The sequence below is a fragment of the Lolium rigidum genome, chromosome 6, assembly GCF_022539505.1.
Source record: "Lolium rigidum isolate FL_2022 chromosome 6, APGP_CSIRO_Lrig_0.1, whole genome shotgun sequence".
NCBI lineage: Eukaryota > Viridiplantae > Streptophyta > Magnoliopsida > Poales > Poaceae > Lolium > Lolium rigidum.
Genome location: NC_061513.1, coordinates 252771236 through 252789532, shown reverse-complemented (window position 1 = coordinate 252789532; position 18297 = coordinate 252771236). Strand labels below are relative to the sequence as shown.

The following is an 18297-nucleotide window of genomic DNA, read 5'->3' as shown; positions in this document are numbered from 1 at the left end:
GGCGCTGTTCGAGCTCGCGCTGGCGCTGCCTTGCCTCGCGCGTGACGGCCGGTGGCGGTGGCGTGAGGGCTTCCGCCTGCTGCCGCGTCCAGACATCGTCGAAGTTCATCGAACACCGAGAGCGGCCGAGGCGCCAGGCGACCGCGTCGTACTCGCGCCGCCTCGTGCACCGTCTCGAACGTGCCGAACCTGATGCGCTCCTCGTCGCTCCAGATCTCGGCATAGAAGGTCCCGTTCGGACGCGCGTAGACACCGCGGTAGCCGGAGCTCGAGCGGCGGTGGGGCGACATCGCGGGGAGGCAGAGCGACGCGCGGAGCGAGGTGGAGCGGTGGCGATGCGACGCGCGGTTGAATCTTCCTGGCGGTTGGGTGCGCGCGCCCCTCATTTTATAGCGCGCTGGAAGCGGCGCGCCAGCTTTGGCGCGTAGAATGGCGCAAAAGCCCGCACACGGCAATTTTTTTTAGCACGTGCCGTATTTTCGCGCGCCTGCTAGAGCGTCGCGTGTCGCTCCCGCGCTGTATTTCGGTGATTTTTTACGCGCACATTTTGGTGCGTCTGTTAGAGATGCTCAGTCCTATTAGTAATGTAGACTAGCTAAATACCCGTGCGTTGCTACGGGACACTTCCGAATAAGTGGACAGTAGAATAAATCCATGTAACCCTTTACAAAAGGTATGTATAATAGTCCCCATGCAATTGTCTTTGCTCGTACGAACTTTTGTGCTCCAGTTCTCCCCTCCTGGCCCATGCACCGTATTGAAAAAAAGAACAAAAAATAAACGTTTGAAGAAGAAAGCAGCGTGGTTCAATTTTGCCTAGATCTATCGACCATCGTTACCCTAGCCTCAAATCGCTCCTTTTCCAGTATTTCCTCCAACATAGCTTAAGTCGTGGGGAAATTTAAATATTCCTCCCTTCTGTTTACACTAATATTTGGATGGACTCAAATTTTATCAGTCTATATTTATTGGTTTCTGGTAACTACCAAAACCATACAACACAAGTATCCACACAACATACACCTGACGATAATCCATACATCAAATTAAAATTACAGAAATAATTTGTAATATGTTTTAATTTGATCTACTACTATATTAAAGATTCAACTTTTATTTGATATACTCTTTTAACCTCGAGAGCCATGCCACCCTGTGTTCTAATCAAAATGGTTCTAATTTCTAAAGCACGACGAAGCCATGCGGGGAAGAGGTTCAGACTCCCGTTTGCGGTAGCATATGCATGCCTCCTTGATTAACGCACTAAATGATGTGATGACATGTTCTACTGATCAATTCGCAAAGACAATTCTTACTGAATCGCATCGTTCACTGCTGGAGATTTGTAGTCATCTGGTTATTCGTTATTCAGTTAAACATGGTTCTACATTCTGAAGACTTGGGCGGTGGGTTGTTTTTAAACATAAGGCTCGACGAGCCCAGCTTTGAATTAACAAAGCCATCAACCGGCCAGGAGTACAAGGTAGCATGCAACAAAGAAAAAAGAAAAGAAAAGAAAAAACTGGGGATACCAGCTCTAGATACAAGCCCAGGTGGTGAAGAGCTAAAGCCTACTACAAAGGAACAAGTAGACCAGGGCTATGCCCTAAACTACAAGATCTCCGAGAGCGCCCAAGACTTCAGCAAAACACCGGCGGCTTAGCTTGAGACCCCAAGCCCGAGCCGCCACTCCGCGGATCTGAACCATGCAGGACTAGCACACTGAGCATCCTGTCAAACAGAGGACCACCAGCACCCCGAGAACTAGCTAACTACGCTAGTGAAGCCGGCGAAACTCCAGAGCTCGAAGGGGGAAGCTTCATGACAGCGCCTCCAGGAAGGAAAATGGCGCTCGCGAGCGTCATCGTTGTCGGCACAGGCCAGCTGTGCAATGCTTTCGCGGAGGCTTCGGCACCCACCCCAAGAGAACGCCTAAGTCTCAGCGCATGCCAATCACGACAAACCACCAGCTGTTGAAGAACACCGGGGTGCCTCCCGCCACGACGCACCACAGACAGCCACCCTAGGCTCGGGAATGGTCGCGCAAAGGGGAGACACACCGTCTATATGGAGCCGGGTACTGCCTGACGCATGGCCTCAACGAAAGGGGTTTCGAGGAGGAGCTCAGATGGATCACTAGTAACTAGGGTAGCAGACAGAGCCCAGGGGCAGGCAACCGGCGACAAGTTGTGTGTCGTGGCCACGCCTCCAAGAAGATGAACGGCGTCCAAGGACGTCGTCGTCGCCGGCAATGGCAAACGCCTTGCTTTGCTTTCGCAAACACCCCAACGAGCCCGCCAGCATCCCTGAAGGTCGTGGAGTCCAGTGGTGCCACACTAGACCCGCTCGGAACAAAAATCCGAGACACACCGTCCCCCGGTGGTCAAGGGTGGCCGGAGGGCAACAGAAAGGCGATGTCGGTGACCGCCACCGCACCAATGGAGCACCCCTCCCAACCACCAAACCCCACCATCCTCCGGCCGGAGCAAGCCGGAGATGGCATCTTGGTCCCTACCAAGAACGAATTCAGAGGAGGCACGAGCACTGCCAGCCCGGCCATACTCCGGCCGACGGCCTCGACCCGCACCAACCTCTCGCCGTCGGGGCACCGGGCAACACCCGGCTGCCCAGGACGAGACCCTCAGGCCAACCCAGCCCGAGCCGGTCCACGCCCGGCCCGGATCTAAGCCCACCGGCCCGGATCCAGGCCCGCCGCCGCCACCCATGGCCACGGACGCGCCGGCGTTGGGACGCGCCAGCAAGGAGCCAGCCGCGCCGCCACCTCGCCGGAACCACGCAGGCCTCGCACCGTCCGGCGCCGCCGCCTCCTCGCGCAGAGACGCCGCCCCCGCTGACTGCGCCGGCCCGCGCCGCCACCGCCAGACGAGGGGGAGAGGAGGCCCCGCCGCCGCCGGCGCCCCAGAGCTTTGCCCGGAGACGCCCTCCGGCGGCGGCGAGGGAGGGAGGAGGCGGAGGAAGGGGTGGTTGCCGGGCGGAGGTTGGGGTTCCGCCCTGCCGCTCGCGGGAGCAGGCAGGACGAAACGTTCGAAGGAATGTCTATTCAGTTGTGCAATCAGGGTCCGTCGGGCGGTGGGTTGTTATCCGGGTAATGTAGCTGCAGGTCAAGTCAAGGAGCGGCGCCTCCTCTCCCCGCATCCTGGTCAGATACTCGGGTGCTCGGCTGCCCTCCAACACCCGCCGTCCAACGACGACCACCTTGGGCGCACCGGTCCTGCCTCGCCTACACGCCTCCCTGTCCGCTCCAGCTCGGCGCTCTCCACCACACTACGCCTCGCTGCCGGTGTCCTATTTCAGCGGCGACTCGTTCTCCGGCCGGTCGACCTCCAGTGCTCCACATTGCCATTGTCCGTGTTCGGCGCCTCTGCTCCTGCCTATCCTGTCGTCAGCTTCTCTTCTCTCCGTTCCCGCAACTCTCCTCCCGAGCTGGCCTTCCCATGGGCTCCTCCCTCCACCTTCCTCTCCGTCCTGCACCGGCAAGCCGGACGTCCCCGTGAACTCAAGTGGGGCCGCTCGCCCGTCGCAACGACGCCACCACAGATGAGGAAAGGAACGATGCTGGACCCGATCTGCTGGATCCTTTCACGGTCCAGGTTGCGCCGAAATGCTTTTCTCGTCTACCGTCAGGCACAAGCGTCGCAGCCGATCGGAACGGCTTCCATGGCGGCCGACAAGTATGTGGCGACTTCGTGCTCGTCCCGCCAGGCGTGCATCCCTGTGGCCCGACTCGCCCGACACGGGACGCCAGTGCGGAGCGGAGAGGATTACTGCAATTCTAAGCACGACCGATCACGTAAAAGGAAAATACCGGATGATGGAAGGACTACCGATTCAATCTAGAATCTCTCAGGAAGGTGTTCTACGATTATCTTGGACCGCTTCTACCGGTCTTTCCGTTGCCGATTTTTTCTGAGGTAAGATACGAAGCCTGCTCAGATCGAACGATTGGTTTATTTTTGACGTACGAAGTTAAAGCTGGTTTTTTTACGGACGACCACCACCGATCCAAATTTTGGACCGCTTCTACCGGTCTTTCCGTTGCCGATTTTTTCTGAGGTAAGATACGAAGCCTGCTCAGATCGAACGATTGGTTTATTTTTGACGTACGAAGTTAAAGCTGGTTTTTTTACGGACGACCACCACCGATCCAAATTTAATAGTAAAGATACATCACTCATGTGAAGAGTATACGGATGAGGAATAAAAACTGGAGGATACGCAGCGGCAGCTGAAAACTAGAGGCCCGTGGGCTGTGGCATTATTACACTGTGAAAGCAGAAGCCACCGGGGAAGGATGAGCCAAAGGACGAGATGGATCAACCACCAGTTTGTAAACTTGGCGATGCTGCTTCTCAATTGTCGCATGGTTCTCAGCAGCATTATACCCCACCATAACGTATTTGCGTTGAACAACACGTACATTGTCTACTAACTTTGACTCTGGGCCGGGATCAGCAGATCGAACGCAAACAGAGGAGAACCAGCCCCTTTCCAAAGGGAAGAGAAGTTCCCGAAGAACAATGCGGCCCCTGGGCGCCACCACCACGTTAACCTCTCTAATGGACAGCTCGGTCTTCCCAGACGCTGTTGATTGGCCGACCTCCATAGAGTAGACAACGGCAGCACCGTCCCTGTCTCTGGACCGGCCAAGAAAGAGGTGGTCGCCGAGGGGCACAGCCTCGCCGAGGAAAGGAAGATTCATGGCGTGCACCATCTCCCACACGTCCCTCTCCACGTCGTACCCGCATGTCCCCTTGTATTTCCTCTTCACCTTGTCGGCATTCTCCTGCTGTACAGAGAGCAAGATATGGGAGCCAACCGTGGCGTAGGCGGCGACACAAATCTCCGGCGGGTTGCTGTACTCGATCGGGTTGATGCGGCACGGGAAGACGGGCGGCGGCTCGAGATCTTCGCTGAGATGGCTCCACTTAGGGCGGCCATCCTTGAACCAAATGCGCTCGAACCAGGGAAGGTAGTCGAGGCCCCACTTGACGGAGGGGCGGCGCGAGAGCACGTAGAGCTGGCCGCGGAACGGTATCAGGACGGGATCCATCTTGTTGGTACTGAGGTCGGGGCCGTGAAACTCCTTGGAGGCCGCGACATCGTAGATGATGGTGTGACCCTGCCCTTTCCCGCCTACGCCGACGATCCAGGACCCCTGCGGCGACGATACCGCGGCGAAGGACATGCCTGGTTCATGGCTGAGGTGCAGAGGGACCATAGGGGTCGTTGCGCCGACGGTGAGGATGGAGTAGGCGGCCTTGGCGGCCTTTTTCTTCCCGGCCTTGTGCTCCACCACCAGGTAAATCGGCTTGTCGGGGTCGTCGATTCTCCGGCGATGGCTGGGGGAAGTGGAACCAGCATCCTCTGCGTCGCGCTTCAGCTCGCTCGGCATCTCGCGGGAACAGGCGGCGGCGCTGCAAAACCTCTATGCATAGTCGTCTTTCTCCCTTGCTTTTATGCTCACCACCAAGGTGGGCCGTGGGCTTGACCCTACATCTTGCAATCTTGGAAAAAGAAACCGACATAATCCCGAGCGGCCGTATTCTCATCTGAACAAAAACGACTCCTTACACAGGACACGTACTGCAGATGTAGCTCGTTTTCTTTTCAGATGGACGTCACGTACTGGAGTTCTGTTTCTTTTCGAATTTGAATTTGTGGAGTACACCGAGTCGGTATGGTGCCGGGATCGATGTGTTCTGTTTCTTTTCGGATTTGGACTCGTTTTGGGCCTTTATATTTGAAGTAAACCTAACGAATCGAGCAGATCAGATACGTGCGCCGCCCCCTGGCGGCGCTGGCGTTGGCGACGGCGGCGCACAAAGATGAAGAGGACGCCCTGTAGAAGAGGTATGGACGTGGAGGAGACCATGCTCCCGAAGAAGAAGAAGCAGAGGATGGCCGAAGCGGAGGAGATCGTGCGCCCGGAGAAGAAGCAGAGGACGGCCGACGTGGAGAAGTCGGCCTACCTGGTTGTAGGCCACGGGTGCGTGAGACCTGCCTTTTCCGTGTTCAAGATCGAACCCTACACCGACAGCGGTGGCGGCGGCGACACCCCGGTGAGAATCCCGCGCCGCCTCGCCCGCCTCAAATGCAACCACAACATGTCTTTCATCCCATTCAACTCGAAGGGCCGCCGGTGGATCGTCGGCGTCGGCGGCTGCTCAACCGATAGGCGCCGCTACGGCCCGGGCACCATCATCTTCGACACCGAGAAGCAGTCGGTGATCCGGGGACCGGAGCCTAATTCGGTCAAGAGCTACCCGATCCTCCTACCAGTCGACCACAAGATCTACGCCCTGGCCCGAACCCCCTCCGTGGTTGGACCGCTCAACTTCGTGCCCTGGTTCGAGGTCCTCGACCTCTCGAGTGCACGGGAAGTCGACGGCCGTCTAACCAACTGCAAGTGGAGCCGCCTGAAGCGGCCGCCATTCTTTCCCTGGGAACTCACCCCAGGGGATTACATTTGTCCGCCCAGCGTTACCGTCAAGTCCTACGCCGCCGTGGGCTCCCGCATACTGGTGTCCGTGACCGGGCATGTGGGCACCTACGCGTTCGACACCAACTCCAACAGGTGGTCGACGGCGGATGACAAGAACTGCCTACCGTTCGTCAACGGAGCCATCCCGCACAGCCCTGGGCTCTTCCTCGGCTTATCGAGGACTGCAAAGGCCATCGCTGGATACAAGATCAATGTCGATGGCGCTAAGCCGCTGTCTGTGGTTGAGATTCCGGTCGTGTCTAACTTGGAAGATGAAGACCTGGTTGTGCACAGCTACAATTTCCTTTCCCTGGGGATTGAAAGGGGCTTCTGCTTGATGAGTTGTTGGAGCGTTGATGAAACAAGATATGCCCCACACCTCCGGGCGCACATCAGGGTGAGGACGTACAAAACAGATGATTTTGTGGAGTCCCAAGGAAAATTACTGGTCGTCAACAAGCACTGGATGCAGGTTTACAAGATCCGCGATTTGATCCGGACACTAGATGCGCCCTGTCTGGCTAGCGTGGTCTCCATATGATATGACTGAGTAAGCCCTTCCGATATATGTCCAAATTGCATAGATTAGTTAAGAACAAGTACATAGGATTCTGAATTTTCATGATAGTTTCTCACACTTTATAATAGATTAGTTAAGAACAAGTAAATGGGATTCTGAATTTTCATGATAGTTTCTCACACTTGCCCTTATAATATAGCCCTTTTCACCATAGACATGGATTAGCAAACAACCATGCTGGGGCACTGGGCAGCAGATATATGATTCAATAATGTGCGTGTGATATTGTGACTTGAGAGTTGAGACCAGCGTTTGTGCACTACTGGGCTGCAGATTTATAAATAAATTGGAGCTACTGTTACTGTACATTAATCTGGTGTAGTTATTTCTCAAGTCTGAAGTTGATAGATTCATATTACAGTCTGACTTCTGATCAAGATAGACAACTCAATTAATTCATAAACAGCTGTTAGGCTTGACCTCTTGAGTTGCTGGTTGCCAAACTCAAGCAAGAGCACAACTACGACACTGTTTTTTCAATCGCTGGACTAGTATTGAGGTAATGTTTTCTGGGAGAATATTGTAACTTGTAAGCCCTAGGAGCTGGAATCAGTCGATCTTTTCTGCAGATAGTGATTTGGTAGACAGTAACATTAGCTCTGTTCTTATCAACATGCTATTGATTTTCCTTTGTGTATATACATGCTAGATTTATTTCCCTATTGCACTGAATTCTGGAATTAAATTGTCGTACTTCTTAAAATCACTATATTTACAACAATAATGATATCAGTTTGGTGTTGCATTTGTTGGTTCCTTTTTTTATATAATTGAGAAAGTTTACTTTTTTAAAGGGCAATTGAGAAAGTTTATATAGGTATATACAGACAGGGATCCAGGGAGGCCAAGAATTTGATGTGGATATTTTGTCCATACGTATGCTCCACCTGTACATGCACACAAATACAAGCTAACTAGCCACGCATGCTTGCAGACATAAATATCTATATGATGCAAATTGTCCGCAGTATGTGAATAGAGATATAAATTGGGTTCACAGACTCACAGGGATCGTACAAAATAAAATTGCAAATTGACACCATTATGTACAAGCTGCATTCACAACAAAACTTCTCTAATTCTACAATGTAATTGGTTACTCGGTAGTTTAATTAGACCGAAATAACCAGTGGTTGACTGTTTAGATGGTTTACTTTGCACACATGACTACTGTGTTAGTGAAATATCATACTCCTAGTATTTAGCATGGTTCTTGTATCCCCAACTTGGCTAGTCTGACCTCTAATCAGAAGCTGAAATGCTAGTTCAGTCAACAAACTGAACGACATTAATTTTAGAAACAATTGAGGTTCACTGAAGCAGCACAAAAAGGAACAAGCCACAAGATAGAAGAATACTTGAAAATAGCCAAAATTCTGTACAATGATTTCAGTAATAAAAATTTGTAAAATTTGTAGGCAAGCATATTTCATACCGGGAAATAATCTCAACAGACAGCATTCAGAACATATTCGGTACAGCAGCATAATGATGTATAATTCGTGTAAAATTCTCGACAGAGATTTCCTTTTCTATCATTTATCTGGAAGGCTAGCAAGATTAATTTTTAGCTACAAATTGGCATGAGAAGGGAATGCACAGAAGAAGGGAACTGGAACCATTTCCTTGTAGAGCCAGCAAACCATGGAACTATCTGTGTTTAACTAAAATCTCAAATTTATTCAAACTAGCAAGGTGGCCCTCGCAAATGCGAGGGCATCATCTTTAGCAGGTTAAAGCTCATGATGATATAAATTTATGATGTCATAGATAACACAAATTTGAAATTCTCCCACAAAATTATATGAGGTAAAACGTCACATTTGTGATATTATTTTTGAAAAAAAAATTGTGAATAATAGATACCATGACATCTCCATTAATACCATGTCACATATTCTAAAATTTCTATTTTTTGTTAACTAAAAGTCCACCATTTTTTGAGTTGATATTGAAGGTGTAACCTTGCATTATTGGTTTTTTATCATGAGAATCCAACATACTGTTATTTCTCCTCTTACACTTGCACCATTGTTCTCTCTAATGATAGACCGACGAACAACCTAAATATATATATTGTTCTCACTCTATTTTCTGTTTAATCCAACTATGCTAACAGATTACTTATGTATCATTGAGTTTGATTCCAAATAAGAACTCCAAAGTTTTTCACATGATCATTCTAAAACTAACTCTTGAGGCACATGGAGCAATCTTCTCTTGATTGTATATCATTACGCTAGTGTGATAAAACAACTTAAAATCCACCGCACAACAGTATTAAAATAATAATAAATTAGAAATATGAACCTAATTATTGTTTATTTTACTGCATCATACGCTCTCACCCGAAGTCCGAATCAATATAACCCTAAATTTGTGTGAACCGGGCTTAGAAGTTGGACATGTCTGTCTTGAAATCACCATTTGAAAAATTTCGTAAACAAATGTAGCCAAACATAGCAGTGAGTTTGAAATCCAAAATCATATAATAAATTACTTATAGTCATTTACAGAGCTTTTTCTCACATGTTTCTTTAAAACATTGCAATCTATCGAATATAATTTATCTAACACGCGGCTTATTCACTCTCCGAAACCAATTAGACAGTTTCCTCATAATAACTGATTAATAATAAGTTGTGATAAACCCCATGGCATGTATGTGTGATGTACACACGGTATCATGCACTCACCATGCATGAGTGTGTGCGCTTAGGAAAATGACCCATCGTATACTACCTGAAATTGTGGAGAATGACTTGTATCCAACGCTTCGAGCTAATTATGGAGCCAGATTCGTGTGCAATATTTACGGATAATATGATTTTTTTTATATCATACGTACACGTGCTCTACTTTTCACTACCTCTATCCCGGAAAGGTTGTTCTAAGTTTTTTAATTTTAAATAATCTATAAACTTTTTAATGTAAAAATACATCTGAGTTTAGAAAAATCTTCTACATTCTTCTCAAGAGGGAGGGATTAATTTTTTCTCCTTCCGATTGTTTAAATATACTCAATTTATGTATAATATAAATCACTTCACACTATTTACCATAATGTCCACCATGGTCTTGGCTGCCGGGCTCGATGGCGGGAAGACGGCAGCAGCTCGACACACAACGCGTTCTCCTCAGCGGCACTCTCGCTCAGCTACTGCGGGGGTGGCCTATGGTGCATGTGGTTACTAAAAAAATCTGAATTCTGATTTTTATATGTTTCACGTTCTAGTCTAGAGATATTGCCATGGTATTTACACGCGACACGTTCCAGCTCTTGCATGGTACACTCATCTAAACTTTTTAGAAAATTAGTCTGGACAGGATAAGCAAATAGGCACGTACGTTTATGGCTTACTCAGACGTGATCAAATAGGACTCCTACAGTTAAAAAAGGCAATACCCTTTAATCGTATATGTAAGAGACTCAGGTTTCCATGTTTTTCATTAAACTACACTTTTCCGTGACTTGACTTCCCGTGTCAAATAGAAAAAAATGGTACTACTTTTTTTCCATAAAATCCCAGCCGTGAGTTATAGACATTTTTTATAGACTTAATTAATTGTGGTGGTCTAGATATTTTGCCAAGAAATAAATAGATCGTGTCAAGTTCACGTCCGTGTTATACATGTGTACGGTTACGTAGTTATTCATCCCTCGTTAAATCCTGACCATGCATTACAGATCCAATGATAAATAATAATTTGGGTGATGTGGTTAACCTCGTGTCTCTATTCAAAACCCCTTATTTTGCTTTTAGTATATAATAGATAAAATAGACCCTAACTGCCTTCACGTACTAATAGCGATTCAAAGTATACATACATGTGGATCACACTTTTGTGCTCCAGACACAGTGAGCTGCAAACTTCCATTTCAGACATGACATATTGATCGAACCCTACTATGAGCACACGGTACGCGACATATCTGCTAGCACTAGAGCAATGAGAAATGAAATAATTTGATGAATGGTCCAATGGAATGAACTAACAGAAGAAACACCGGGTTGGTCCTAGTACAGATCATCACTCGACACGACCAGATGGATGAAGGAAAGAAGAGAGAGACAAGGAGGGAGGAAGCGGCAGGAGGAGGACGGAATAATGGGACAAGGAAGACCAGCTCAGAAGGACGGGAAGCTTGCGCAGCGTTGGTTGAGGTAGACGGAGCAGCCGTCCCTGGGCACGATGGTGGGCATGTACACGGGGTCGTCGCATCCGTCCGTGGTGTCCCGCTTGAAGTCGGCGACGGAGACGAAGAGCGCGAGGAAGAGCACGAGGTGGTTGAGCGCGTAGCGCTGGCCGACGCACTGGTGCGCGCCGGCGCCGAAGGCCAGGAAGTTGCGCTTGTAGGCCACGTCCTCCCTGCGCGCGTCGGAGAAGAAGCGGTCCGGGTCGAAGGCGTGGGGCGCCGGGAAGCCCTGGAAGGAGGACTCGTAGACGGACGGGAACACGATGGCGCCCTTGGGCACCGTGTACCACTCGGTGAGCTGGAACGGCTCGCCCGCGATGTGCGGCACCAGCGTCGCCGGCGGCCGGTACCGGACCACCTCGCGCGCCACCGCCTGCGTGTACCTCATCCCCTGGATCTTCTCGGCGGTGATGGGCTCGCCGGACTCCGGCGACCAGACGGCCGCCACCTCGGCGCGCACGCGCGCGAGCACGTCCGGGTGGGACTCGAGCGCGGAGACCGCCCAGCAGAGGGAGGAGGTGGACGCGTCCTGCGCGGCGAAGAGGAAGTCGAACAGGAAACCCCCGAGCTCCTCGTCGTCGGTGTGCGCGGGCGGCGGGTTCCCGGCCGTCGCGGCCTCGTCCTGCATCCAGTAGTCGACGAGGCGCGCGCAGGTCCTTGTGGTCGTCGCGGAAGAGGCTGTTGCTGAACGGGCGGATTTCCAGATGCGAGCGCGGAAGTCCTTCTCTTCTCGTGTCGCGCTGTGCAGCTGGCCCGGGCGTACATACGCATGCCTTCCTTCACGTGAATTCCGCATCCTCCCTCTTAATTTATTTCTCTTTTCTTTTTCGTCCTCCCGTACGTGAATTGTTTCGATACCCGGCCGCGTGGATTCGCTCGGTCGCCTCTTTTCTGCTTGATCGATTAGCTACTCTTGCTTCTTCCTTCTGATCGGGAAATTAAACAACAAGGCACTCTTGCTCCTTCCATCTTCTTGGTGCACGTATGATTTATGTATTGATTACAGCAGGCCGGGCCTCAAACTTATCTCATCACATACTACTACTCTGCTTCTTGCTACGTCATCGACGCATAACACAATACTGAAACATGGATCCGATCAGATCCACACGTGCACCTGCATGTCAAATCATCCTCATCTCATCTCATCTCATCTCATCCGATCCAACCGTGCTCCACCAGGCCGGCTTCGCTCGCTCGCGCGCGCGTCACAATGAAGCTCCATCGATCGATTAATAAAGCTCCTCTTTATTCCCTCCATCGCTTGCAACCAAACTTGTTCGTACGTGCGCGTAAAATGCTACTAATAGATTTTTCACGTGCCCAACCCCTATTTGCGGACATTACCTTGCATCACATAATTTTTCAAAACATTTTGCACTACGCCGGGCCAGGTCTGTGGTTTTATTTACCTGCCGTGGACGGGCTAAAGAGTGACCACCCCATCGATTCAATTCAACCTCCTCCTGCTTCTAAATCCTCTCTTCAAAACTAAAGAGTCGCACCATTTGTCTAAATTGGCATATATCTACACCATAAAACACGTCTATATACATGCGAATCTAGACAAATCAGCGACACTTATTTCTAAAACGCAGGGACTACATATAAAAACTCTTCAAAATTAATAATAACCAAATAAAACCGCACAACTCCTATCCTAGTGCGTAGCTCCACCAGTGTTAAGAATAACCTCGGACTAAACGTGTAAAGCAACCACTTAACACTGTTACAAACTGCTCCCCTCAAGCATTACATTACACAAATGATGTTACTACAATTCGATGCCAGAATAAGCCGCCGCCACAGCCGGCTACTTGACGGTGTCGTCGAGAGTTGATGAAAGTGCGACACACTGAAGGCAATTGGTGCACCAATGTAGAGTCGACCGCCCGCGGCTCTGGAAGAAAGCCCTAGCTAGGAATACAAGTATAGAATAAACAAAACAAGAAGAAATATGTGCCGCTGGAACTGCAAAATGGCAATATGTACTCATCACTACAAGCCTGTTACTCCATTGTAAAAACCCACCAAACGGCTATAGAAGACTAAAAACAGTGGTGGCACTGGAACCGCAAAAACAGCGATACAAGGATCCACATCTGGACCGGGAACCAGGGCCCGTCCATTCCATCTTGAACAAGACAGGGCAACTCAGAACATAACATGGAACACAAGATTGATTGTCACTCTTCATGCAGACACACTTGAACCAAACAGAGTGGTGCGGTTGTAACCTCATAGGTAAGGTACGGCCTCAGAGAAGAGTGACTGCCAGAAGGGGCGCTACTCTTCACAGAGACTTTGTAGTCAATCCGCTGCCACTGGATCTCCTACAAAATGCGCTTCTGGATGTAGCCGATGACGCTCAACACCGCGCCTCCCTCCTCTCCCTCAACTTGCATCCCATAGCCCTGCTTCATACCCTTCAGATCCTCCTCCGATATAATTTGAACCTGAAAAATATACAAGAATTCAGCAATGTCTACACATAACAAGCAGCAAACAATCAAAAAAAAAAACGAGGGCATACTACTACAAGGCTAATTTATTCAAGACCACAAGATGAAATACAGTGCTGCATACATGTCATCAATCTGACATTCAGTTTGAGAAAGCATAAAAAGAACAAAAAAGAACTTGGTTGTTCTTCCCCACAAGGAAAGGACAAATTCTCATTTATCAAAGATTTCCATTCTGGAGCATGTATATACAACTACAAGGATCTATATCTGAAACGGAAAACAGGGGCGATCGATTCGATCGAGTAAAAGACAGGGCTTCCCCAGAACATGGCAAAAAAGACAAGATTGCTTGCCACTCTTCACTCATTCAGCAAACACAACTGAACAAAACATGCACAGCAACATGTACTGAACCAAACAGAGAATGGTGCGGTGGCAACCTGTTAGGTGAGGGCTTCAGAGAAGTGCGACTGCCAGGAGCAGCGCTACTCTCGACGGAGACCTTGCAGTCAATCCACCGGAGCGCCACCACGCTGCGCTTCTTGATGTCGCCAATGACGTTCAGTAACACGCCTACTCCTCCTCCCAGCTCACCACCAAGACAACCTCCTAGAACCCCTGCTTGTCGCCCTTCAACACGTCGGCCTCCTCCAATATGATACGAACCTGAAAAATATGCAAAATTTCAGCTATGCCTATGCATAACAAGAAACAAAAAAGTAAAAAAATCGAGCTCATACTAGTGCCTATAAATCTACTGAGTATGCACGCAACCAGTTTCCATGGCCACATCCATACAAATATGTGCAGCAGCATAAATCACTAAATATTCAAGTATATAGCATTACACAAAATTTATTGCCCATACAATTAGCAGTAGGTATCTTCACTTACAGGATTTATTACAGCAAAACCAACACATTCATATGTATGATAGTCGGACATGGTTCAAAAAAAAGAATAGAAGTTGTTGGACGCTGGTAGTTAAATTAGTCAACAGTAATGCATATGCACACAAACAATTTAGAAATCTGGAAAAGAGTGCTATAAACCACTGATTATTGACATCATGTACTATAATAGTTTCTAAATAAACAGATACAATTGATAATTACTAAAGATAATTATTCCAGTTTGATATGCATCATGGATCAACTATAAACACTATTGACTCCAGGAGCATTGATCCAGGCAGAAATTAGGCATATAAACATTGATCAATATACTATTGATTCACTTCATCAAAGGAGATACTTTTAGAATCATCTAACCACAAGAATAATTCAAAGCAAATCCCGACAATAGGGTTTGAAGATTGCCGAATCAAAGTTTCAAAGGTTAGAAATGATCTTGCAGTCAGAAAGCTTTGTCCCATAAATTTGCACTTTTGATTGAGTTAAAACAGTTAGAAATGATCTTGAAGTAACGAATATACTTCCATGAATCTCAAACATGCAAGACTAAACAGCGCCAACATCGGGCAGCAACATCAAGCATGCCAAAGGGGGAAAAATCGACCTATCAATGCAGGAGCTCCTCGTGCGAGCCAACCATGCTAGCCCTGCTGGAAGCAGCCAGACGCCTTTCTCCTTCATCTCCCTTGGACCTTTCCTGTCGGGGTCACTCCCCCACCTGCTGGTATGCCAAGAAACAATTTTTGAGTCAAACTGAATTAGGGGAAGAAGAGGTTTAGGTTTATGTTTTGGTATACCTGGACGGTGAAGTCCCGGAGCAGGGCGCGGCGAGGGCAGCTCGGCTGTTCCTCAGCGGTCCGTGACGAAGGGCAGCACGGCGGCCTCATCCCGGCCTCAAGCGCAGCTGGAGGGCCTCACCCGCACGGATGCGACGAGGAAGGGCGCGGCCAGGGGCTCGTCGACCGGTCACAGCGAGGAATCGGCCGGGAAAAAGGGCCAGGAGGGGCGCCATCGCGTCCTGGTGCCGGCTTCCACCTCGCCGTATTGCAGCGCCCTGCCGAGCGATGCGGGCAGCGAGTTCGACGGAGCGCCGCGCACCGTCTGACCGGTGCACGCGCGTGCCGGCGAACGGGCTGCCGCGACGACATGGCTGCTGGGCGGCGCCTCTCCCGTCGGCATGTCCTGGGCGTGGGTGGTCAATCTGGTGGGTGGGCTCGGGAGCGGCTGGAACATTGTCGGAGGTAGGAGAGGGAGATGTCCCGGGGCGGCGCCGGAGGATGGCCGGAGCTGCTGGCCTTCGATCTGGCTGTTAGGATTTGGGTCGGGGAAGGGAAGGGAAAGGGGATCGCGACTGCTACTTAACTTAGGATCAACAGCGAGACACAGCGGAAATGTTGGCCCAAAGATTTCCATGGTTCGCAGCCCAGGCCTGCGAATTTCCTTTTATCAGTACTTATATATTGTTATTACATTAGCTGTTCCCGCTCGCTCCTTTGAAATTTTGGGTTGCCACTCTTTTGCATGTGCATGTGCATATAAGCAAGGCAAGCAAAGTGGTGGGTTTTCAAGGCGGCATCAGTGTTTTTCACGCCGCCACGCCCACCTTACCCCCCTAACCTTTGGGCTTACGTGACTCCACCATCAAGAACGGTGGCCTCGTGGGCACCACGCTCCAACAATCGAGCAAGATCCTAAAAAAAGTATCGAGATATCGCCATGTGTAAACACTCTTGTCATATGTGCGAGTACAAGGTGAAGAGATCCACACCGACAACCGGTTTGTAATCCCAAGGGACAAGACGATGCCCTAGTCTTCATGTGTAAGCATCACAACTACTTTGCCAGGTGGCAATTTACTAGGGCTCGAAGGAGGCTAATTGGAAGGGATTCACGAGGATCCAATTTGTCAGACCCTACCACGACGTCCGACAAGTGAGGATGAAGAATATATGAAAAGGTAGAAGTTTCAGAAACCCTAACTCCGAGGGAGCTTTCCATGGCTCTAGGATTGCATCGACCAAAACTCGTATGCACTAGTCACGTCTAACCAAAAAAGACATTGATGGAGAAATCAACTGACACTTGGGGATCCAAGTACACTACCAAGATGACAAGATGACACATGAAATGAAAACGAGGGGACCCACAAAAAAATGACATATAACCCAGAAAAACGGGTGGTAAAACATAAAAATAACCTCTCTGTGATCATGTGTCTCTTAACACCGATCACGAGATATATTATTTTAGTATGGATAGGTTATAGGTTTTAGTGTCTAATCCTACGTCTTAGGGTGTGGGGTTTAGGGTATAAGTCGTGATTAAATTCTATATCTAGTGTTCTAGAGTATACATATATGGTTAGCGTCTAGATCTAACCCTACCCCCAAAACCTAAACTTAAACACTAGACCTAAACGAGATCTAAAGTCAGGACCTAAACCCTAGGTATAGAGATTTTAACATTACACCACTGTTATGAATCCATATTGGGACCCAACACAAGAGGGGCTCTAAGACTCTAACGACCTTCCTAGCACGATTCCACGCAAAAACCTCGTCTGCCCCTACCTTTCTATCGAAAGTGGTGGTGATTTCATGTGAATTCTATCTCTGTATGTGTTGGAATAGGTCATAGCACCATGAAGAATCCCAAAAGCAATATGAGTCTATAACATAATTAATAACACATTGCATGAAACCACATCTAAGTTACTACCCACTATGGAGCTAGTAACTTAGACTAGTAAGAGCATCTCCACCGGCAGCCCCCAAATAGTCACCGGCAGGGGCGCCGGCACTACCGTATGGGGGGCGCCGGCACAGCATCCTCTATTTGGGGATGCTGCTCCCACACCGGCGCCCCCATACGCCAACCCCGATAGATTTTGAAATTTAAAATGATATTTAAAAACCCAAATTCATACGAAATTCATACGAAATTTATAGAAAAGTAGCTCGAATCTAAACATCACTAAAACTTAAACTTAATCCTTATCTACTGGCCGTCGGTTGGGGCGCTCGACGGCCCTACCTCATCGTCGTTCTTCGCCATTGTTGCCTGCATCCGTGCCCGCTTCTTCTCCCTTGATTTCCGCATCTGGCAGTGGAGCATGGCGGCCGACATCGCAGTGGCTTGCCCGAGGCGCTGTCCCCGCGCTTCCAGCCTTTCCCTAGAAGCTTCGATCTCGGTGCGCCTCGCCTGCTGGCGGGAGAACGCCTCGTAGTGGCGATGAGCGTTGAGCTCTGCGAGCTTCTGTCGCTCCGCCTCCATGAGGCGGCGTCCCGCCTCCTCTGTGGCCGCTCACTGGCACGAGATCTCGAGGACATGCTCGAGGTTCGCGTCGTTGACGAACTCGCGCTGCTCCTCCTTCAATCGCTGGTATCGTTGCGCGTTCAGCGACGCGAGGATCGCCGCCTGCTCTGGGTGGGCGGGCGGGGGGTTGCGGCGGCTCACTCGACTGCACTGCCTCCTCCGTCGCCTCTGCTTCCGCGTCTGCAACGTAGGCCTCGTGCCACGCCGCGAACCGTGGGTCCGCGTCCTCGTCGGAGCTGTACTCCGCGTCGGCCTGCGGCTCTGGCTGCGGTGGTGGTGGAGGCAGCGCGCGGCCGTTGAGGCCCAACATCGAGTAGGTGGTC

At 49.7% G+C, this 18297-nt stretch overlaps 1 protein-coding gene and 1 long non-coding RNA gene across 2 annotated transcripts; both read right to left on the bottom strand.

Annotated features, from left to right (window-relative positions):
* Positions 1-10924: 10924 nt before the first annotated feature.
* Positions 10925-12076, bottom strand: LOC124663956 (cytochrome P450 710A2-like). The gene has a single exon (XM_047201582.1). The coding sequence runs from the start codon at positions 12074-12076 to the stop codon at positions 11213-11215; it is 864 nt and encodes a 287-aa protein (XP_047057538.1). The 3' UTR covers positions 10925-11212.
* A 1160-nt stretch (positions 12077-13236) lies between these two features.
* On the bottom strand, positions 13237-14303 carry LOC124659060. The gene is made up of 2 exons (XR_006989433.1): positions 14186-14303; positions 13237-13736 (listed from the first exon to the last, which is right to left on the bottom strand). It is a non-coding gene; the product is annotated as an uncharacterized LOC124659060 (long non-coding RNA).
* Positions 14304-18297: the final 3994 nt, after the last annotated feature.